Source organism: Gekko japonicus, unplaced genomic scaffold (genome assembly GCF_001447785.1).
Source record: "Gekko japonicus isolate JY-2015 unplaced genomic scaffold, Gekko_japonicus_V1.1 scaffold593, whole genome shotgun sequence".
Taxonomy (NCBI): Eukaryota; Metazoa; Chordata; class Lepidosauria; order Squamata; family Gekkonidae; genus Gekko; species Gekko japonicus.
The window spans coordinates 843,874-851,946 of NW_015169191.1; the positions used below are offsets into that span (position 1 = coordinate 843,874).

Consider the following 8,073-nt stretch of genomic DNA (forward strand, 5'->3'; position numbering starts at 1 on the left):
CTGGCCCCACTGATGGATCTGATGGCACCTGGTATTTTTGGCCACTGTGTGACAGAGTGTTGGACTAGATGGGCCATTGGCCTGATCCAACTTTGGCTTCTCTTATGTAAGTACGACTCACCAAACTTGTGGGTCCTTATGGTTGGATGCACACAAGAAAACTAGACCTTGTAAAAAAGTATATAGATGTATTAAATTATTAAAATGAATGACTATGCAGTACAATCTGTACAGTTTAGCAACAAGAAAACAAAGAAGCTAAATTTAAGCATACTATAATGGTGTTAGCATAACCCCCCCATAGCCTATATACCCTTATTATAGCTTCTTGCTCTCTCTGATATCAGATGGTTTCTCAGGTTCAATCAAGACTCTTTGTTGGAATTTTCCAGAGGTTGTTGGTAACTGCTCCTAATTCCCCCCTACCATCTGGTTATATAACTGAGCACAGATTCCCATGATTAACCAGTTACCAAATTCTTGAGTCAGGCCTTGAAAGAGATAAGGATGGTGGCTGCAGGGATGTTGAAATCATGAACACCTGTGAGCCAGACTAGGACTTCTAACCCATGAGGGGAGATTAGGGTGCATGGCCTCACACTGGGCAATCTCAAACAATACTGCTGTCAAAGAGTCATCTGGCTGACCCTGTGGGTTCCCAGGGCAGATGCACACAAGTAACTAGACTGATGTTATTTAAAAAACATATTGATAAAGTTTATTTTAAGAATAAACAAGTTAATGTAAATACAGCCAACAGGTCACCTAAAGTCAAACAGCAAACAAAACAACAAAGCTAGCTTTATATATATACCTAGCACTGCTAGGGTTGCCAGGGCCTACCTGGCAGCTGGTGGGGGGCTCCTGGGTCCTTTCTGGGATCTTCTGCTGTGCACCCTTTGCCTTTTTTGCCTTCAAAACCATAGAGTTTGCCCCAAAATTAAGAGTGTCACCCCCCGGACGTTGGCAACACAATGACATCACTTCCAGGCAACATTGTGTCTCTGTTTGGGGTGGGGTTTTCCCCACCGGCCAGCTGGCCAGCAGCAGATCAAAACCCTCAAAAGCAGGGGAGCCCCTGCTGGGACCCGGGGGCTGGGAACCCTAAACACTGTTTAGAAATCTTGTGAGGTGGCACAAAATTTGCATCCAAATGAAGGCCTCTAATCAGTGTGGTCTACAATCTCAGCAATTGTGAAGCGTAGTGTCAGGCCTACAGTCCATGAAAGTCTCAGCTAGCTACCACAGCCTCTGGAGTCATATTACTGTTATACTTTTTACCCCTCATGTCAGGTGATGATTACGTCCAATCCTAACACGTCTTCAGGAGAAATCTCTAGAAGATTGCATCCTCTCCTAGTTTTCCCGCTCCCATCACTAAGGACATGTCATGTTCTCATGGGAAGCTAATTGCCCTGCTTCCACCCTGGCCTTGAAGATGATACAGTGCAAGGCAGGCTGAAAAACTAATTAGCAACACCTGCAAGAAAGACCAGGCCCATTACTAAACCAATTACCCTTGAGGGGGAGGCAAGAATGGTGTTTTGCCTTACAATTGCCAAAGTTTTCATGCCACAGTTAGTGTCAGCCAATCAGTGAGGCAGTGGGAGAGACAAATGGAAAAGGAAGGAAGGAGCGAGAAAGGGAAGGAAACAGGGAAAAAGTAGAGAAGGGAAAGTTGGACTGGGGTGTGAGTTCTCCCCCCCCCCGAAAGTCCTCAAGTCCCCCCACTTCTTTTTATACTTTCTTGAAATGTTATACAATACATTGCTTTTTGTTAAATTAATCTTCAGGAACTCAGATAAGTCTTTTTAAAACCTGCAGTCATAACAGGTTGACTGGGCTCAGCTCTAGCAGATGGGCCCTTTCAACTCCTTCTCCTTTGTCATACAAGAGTTCCTATTTGTCCCACAGTCACTCCCATCCCACAAAATTAATTCATATTAACCAGAAACAAGGGCTGTTAGTAGTTCCTGGACAAACCAGTAGAACAAAGTTTGAGTCCAGTGGCACTTTCAAGACTATCAAAGTGTTATCCAAGGTATAACTGGAAATCCCCCCCCCCAGATGGAGAAAGGACACACAACTCTCCATGATGGCACCATAAATAGGTGACATTATGTTTTGTGCTGTGGACTCTACAGGCTGACTTCCTTGTTGGCCTTTATAGCTGTATACCTTTCTGATAGTTAAACTAGGTCTCCTTGGCTTACATTAGTTCTCAGTTGGTGGTATGGACCTTGTTCCACTTGAATCGTAGCATTTGGGGCTGCAGTCTTACAGCATCTAGGTCTTGGCTGTGAGCAAGGAGATTCTTGTCTTGGGCTAGACATGGTGTGACAAGGGGTATATCAGACCAAATTGGATCAAGCTTTTTGCCAAGTCGAGAGAGGAGGAGATACAATTTATATTGCAAGGTGGAGAATAGTAGGAGTAGGGTAAATATGAACTGGAGCAACAAAACGGGGAAACCAGACATCTCACTGAAGTCTAGCTGAGATCACAATCTAGAGGAGATGTAATGTTACAAGGATTGGGGCTACATGTTTACAAATCCATCAATGTGTCTTGATTAAACAGCCAAAGACCCACGGGCGCTACGAGACCGGCAAAAATTGCAAACATTTCAGCGTTTTTATGGGCAGTCACTGGAAGGTATCCAATCAAAAACAATTGTTACTCAGCCGGATAACCCAAAGAAGGCTTATACTGATGCCAAGAAGAGCAAGAAAATGCATGTAAGAGCTATAAATAGTTTCTATGTATATGTTCATTATCAATGGTTTTATGTTTTTTCAGCTTTTAACTGCCCTATTTATTTCCTTAATATATGTGTACTGATTTTAACTGCATCACCTGTTAACTTGATTCTTTTAAGCAGAGACACGGGACTGACCTGTGGCCTTTTGTGTGCTAAGCAGATGCTGTACCACTAAGCCATGACTAGGGGTGTGCATTTGGTTTATCTGAGCTGAAAATATACCTGAAAAAAATAGCTTACCAGTATTTTTCGGGTATTTCTAAGCCGAATGCAGATCAGAGATCTGTGTTCAGCTACGAATATAGCTGACCTTGAGAAAAGCCTTTTGGGGGGGGGGGGCTTTTATTCAGGTGCATTCAGCTATACAGAGACGGCATTTAAAGAGACTGCAGTCTCTTTAAACACCTTCTCCTTCAAGCCCTCCTTCAATCATATGCCTTCTGAGTTCACTTGCTGAGTTGCACCGCTGCTGCACTTGGAGTAGGCAATAGGCATTTATGCCTACTCCTCCAAGCCCTGCGGCTGTGGCAGCAGCACGACTCATCTAGTGAACTCAGAAGACATATGCCTTCTGAGTTCACTTGCTGAGTCATGGTGCTGAGCTTGGAGTAGGCAATAGGCATTTAAAGAGTCTGGTCTTGTTAAATGCCTACTCTGCAAGCCCTGCTGCTGTGGCCATGGTGGCGCAACTCAGCTAGTGATGCCTTCTGAGTTTACTTGCTGAGTTGCTCTGCTGCTGCCGCACTTGGAGAAGGCAATAGGCATTCGATTGCATCTGCGAGCTCACGCCTGGCCCAACTGTTTAGAACAATTCCATCTATGATGACTCTGCCACAAGGCAGGTCAAATGCTAGGAAAATGGACATTGGCTGTGAGGCTTTTGTGAGCTACTTCGCAGATAAAGTCCTGTCACTCTGCTGTGACCTCCCCGCCACAGTTGAAACAGTGAGCAAGCTCAAGGCCCCATGCACGTCTTCTTGTCTGATTATAGATTATTTCAGTCCACTCAGCCTAGAGGAAGTTGAAAAATTGCTCTTAACTGCACGCCCTACTACCTGCCTCCTTGACTCATGCCTGTCATGGCTTATTAAGGTGGGCCGTGATGGCTTTTGGGGTGCCCTAAGGGAGATCATTAACAAGTCCCTTTCAGAGGGCTTGTCCCCTGGGACACTTAAGGAGGCCGTGGTTTGTCCCCTCTTGAAAAAAACCATAGCTGGATCTGGCCAAATTGGCTAACTACCAGTCGGTTTCCAACCTGCCCTATTTGGACAAGTTAATCGAGAGGGCTGTGGGAGGCCAGTTACAGAGGTATTTGGATGATGCTTACATTTTAGATTCCTTCCAGTCTGGCTTCTGCCCAGGACATGAGATGGGGACAGCACTGGTTGCACTCACGAACGACCTTCGGAGGCATCTGAATTGAGGCAGATCGGCAGTGCTGTTGTTGTTAGACCTGGCGGCTGCATTTGACACGGTCAGCCACCAGCTACTGATCCATCACCTCACTGACACTGGAATTCAGGGGCTAGCCTTACAATGGCTCGCATCCTTTCTTCAGGGTTGGGGACAAAGGGTGGCATTAGGGGAACAACTGTCCCGAAGGCATCCACTGATTTGTGGAGTGCCTCAAGGGGCGGTACTTTCTCCAATGTTATTTAACATCTATATGCGCCCCCTTACCAAGATTGCCCAGAGGCATCAGCTTGGGTGTCACCAGTATGTGGATGACCCCCAGCTTTATCTGTTGTTGGGCGATCAGTCTGACTCTACACTGGAAGATCTGGACAAGGTGTTGCAGGCTGTGGCTGGTCGGCTTAGGCTGAGACGACTGAAATTGAATCTAATGAAGATGGAGGTCTTGTGCCTGAGTTGCAGCGGTCTGAGGGTAGGGATCTCCCAACCTTCAATTGGGCACCATTGGTGCCAGCACTGAGGGTTAGGAGTTTGGGAGTGCTCCTGGATGCTTCCTTAACAATGGAAGCCCAGGTAGCAGCCACTGCCAGGTTGGCCTCTTATCATCTTTGCCTGATTTGGCAGTTGGTTCCCTTCCTCAAACGCAATGATTTGGCAACAGTGATCCATGCGATGGTCACCTTGAGACTGGACTACTGTAATGCTGTCTACATGGGGCTGCCCTTGTCTCAAATACGGAAGCTGCAGCTAGTGCAAAATGCTGCAACCAGGCTGTTGATGGGTCTCCCTACGTGGGAGGGAGTTAAAAGCACTGCACTGGCTGCCAATAGCATACCGGATTCACTTCAAGGTGCTGGTCTTGACCTTTAAAGCCCTTTATGATTAGAGTACGGCATACCTAAGGGACCACCTTTCCCCATACGTTCCCCAGAGAGCACTGCGTTCAGGGGCTCAAAATCAGCTGGTCCTCCCAGGCCCAAAGATGCCAGGCTGGTGACTACCAGAGCCAGGGCCTTCTCGGTGGCGGCCCCATACTGGTGGAATGAGCTCCCAGAGGAGATCATTGTCCTGCGAGAACTTTTACAGTTCCGCAGGGCCTGCAAGATGGATCTCTTACACCAGACTTTCAATTAAAGAGCTGCACAATACACCGAGGAGTGTCCCTGTGCCTTTGCTTTACCATTCTTATTCCAGCTGGTGCTTGGCTTATCACCTTACCACCACATAATAGTTGGAGAACTCAGCTAGTGTGAACACCATTGGAATATATGGCTGCCTAAGCTGTTTTGTAAATAATCTTGCTCTCTGTCTGTTCCAGTGTTTTATTAATATGTTCTAATGTTTTAGGAGGATTTTAAATGATTATTTTATATTATTTGCGTTTATATATGTTTATTTGTGTGTTTCTATGTGAGCTGCCCTGAGCCCATCTTGGTGGGGAGGGCGGAATACAAATAAAATAAATAAAATAAATTTAAAAGAGACCATGGTCTCTTTAAATGCCCTTTTCACCTCCATTGAAAGCAATGGAAGATGGGGACACCTTCTTTGGGGGCCCATAGAATTGGACCCCCGGTCCAATCTTTTTCAAACTTGGGGGTTTTTTTTAGGAGAGGCACCAGCAGCTATGCTGCAAATTTGATGCCTCTGCCTCAAAAAACACCCCCCCACACCCCAGATACCCCGGATTGATTCTCCATTATATCCTGTGGGAACCAATGATCCCCATAAGGCATAACTAGCCTGCTACCCGTGCTTTGCTATGGTATTTAAGTTCCGTAAATCCAGTTATAATACTAATGATGTGAAATTTGAAATGTGACATTTGTTGTAGGAATTCTAACGGAGAAGATTGTAGTGTAAGAAATGAAGTGAGACATATGTACTTTTTTTTTCTCTACTGAAAGACCTCTCTCTAGACCACATTGGTGGTTCTGCCCTCAGGTGCTAGGATCACCGGGTTGCTTGATGAGCTCACTCTGGAGCAGGCCACATAGAACTGTCCATTTAAGAAGCAGTGGTCTGTTGAGTCAACTCCTGCTACCTTCCACAAAAGTGATGGCCTCTCTACTTGTGTTCCTGGATTGTTTTTCTCATATGGAGACTGTGTTGTTCTGAGCACCTCAGGGTGATCTTGCTGGTTCTTGGCCTGTGCAACTCAGTGCACTGCAAGAGTACTATGTGCAAATGTCTTTGCCGCATTCCTAAGTTGCCTCCTCCTTGTAGCGTTGGTGTATCTGGCTCGACGTTTGCCAGGAGCTTTCTTGGGGGCAGTAAGAGGTGAGAGGTGTGAGGGGGAGTTGGTGTGAGGGAGTGGGGATGTGCTGGACATTTCTTCAGGTTCATGAGGGAGACACACATTGAAATGGCTCCTAGAAATGTCCTTTACTATTTCCCCATAAACATTCATACCCTGGCCCTGCTCCTACACCTGACAGACACCGGCCTGTCTGGTGTTGGGGGGGGATTGTATTTAAAGGCATCGGGTAGGCTGCAGGCCCATAGCTAACATGGGCATCATGGGGCCTGCCCCCCCACGGTTTTTGCGGGGCCCTCCCCCAATCCTCAGCTCCATCTTCCTCCCACAGCCCCTCACCCCTGATCAATCACTTCTTCTCTCCTCCCACTGGCTGTAGATGGCCGGGCTCAAAGCAAAGCGAGCCACAGCCCAGGTGAGCGAGTGACCTGACGGGTGGCGGTGTTTGGCCCTGGGTCAGCCTCTGCTGGGCCGGGCTGGGCTGGGCAGGACGAGGCCTGGCCCAGTGCTTCTCGCCGCGAGGCATTTAGCAGGTGAGCGGCGGGCCAGGGACTCAGACTCAGGAAGCGAGGCAATTCGCAGCCACCGCAGGCAGGGCAAGGTGGGAGGGAGGCAGGGTGTCCCCAGTGGCTCGAAGCAGTAGCCACACCACAGTAGCTGCACCACCTCCATGAGGAAGGCCAGCCAAGTCATTGGAGACTGTTGGGGGGGCACCGAGCACTTCTCCCGGCGGGGAGGGGATGAGAGCAACAACAGGAGGGACCACTGGCTGGAGGCACCGAGCCATTCCTATCCCACCCAGGTAACAAAGAGACCACGAGCAGCTGGGGGGGAGGGGACAGTGAACCACTCACCCCGTGCACCTGTTCCTCCTCTCAAGCTCTCTGCGCCGGCACCCCCCTGGCCACGACGAAGACCAGACAACCCGAGACCACGGGCACCATCCCAAGGGTGCTGCCGCCACTCCCTCCTCCCCAGCCTTACATGCTCCTGCCTGCCTCAGCCAACAAGGGAGCAATACAAGCCAGGGCATCGATCCAAGCCACTACAGCAGCGCCTTGCTTCTTCTCCCCCCCCCAAATACACTAAAATACATTAAAAAGCAGAGGATTTATTTAGTTATTATTTAAAAGTATGGGCATGGCCATGGAAGTACTGCACAGACATATAATGGCAGCCCCCCCCCCCCGAGAAAAAACCCAGCGGTTTGGCCTGGGCATTGATTTTACGGTGATATTTTTCAGATTCAATATATCTGAATCTGAAAAAGCCACTTTTTTTTTTTGCACACCCCTAGGCATGACCCCTCCCCAAGCACCAATATTTTGGTTAATATTAGTTCAGGAATTTCTGAGTAGTACAGGTTGTGAGTTCTGGCCTTTTGGATGTATTGAGGCTCTATATACCAGTAAAGGTTTGTCTACCAACCTACTGGTCTTGGTCTACAACCAAAGTTAGCTACTTCTGCCTTAAAAAAAACCCCAAGCCTCCTAAGGCAGCATCACACTCGAAGAACTAAAATCCAGCAAAAGCAATTGAACTGATGTGATGTTATTCTTTTTGGTCACAGAAGACAAAAGCAGAAATGATTGTTGAGGAAAATCAGAAAAGAAGACAAGCGGAAGAAAGCAGAAGAGAAGAG

At 47.6% G+C, this 8,073-nt stretch overlaps 1 protein-coding gene across 1 annotated transcript in view; it reads left to right on the forward strand.

Moving 5' to 3' along the window:
• DDX60 (DEXD/H-box helicase 60) overlaps positions 1–8,073 on the forward strand; it is a 79,690-nt gene that overhangs the window by 30,610 nt on the left and 41,007 nt on the right. The window contains exons 12-13 of the mRNA XM_015416235.1: positions 2,581–2,738; positions 8,002–8,073. The exon at positions 8,002–8,073 is cut by the window's right edge and continues 196 nt beyond it. Of these exons, the coding sequence (XP_015271721.1) occupies positions 2,581–2,738; positions 8,002–8,073 (230 nt within the window). The remainder of the gene's footprint in view (positions 1–2,580; positions 2,739–8,001) is intronic.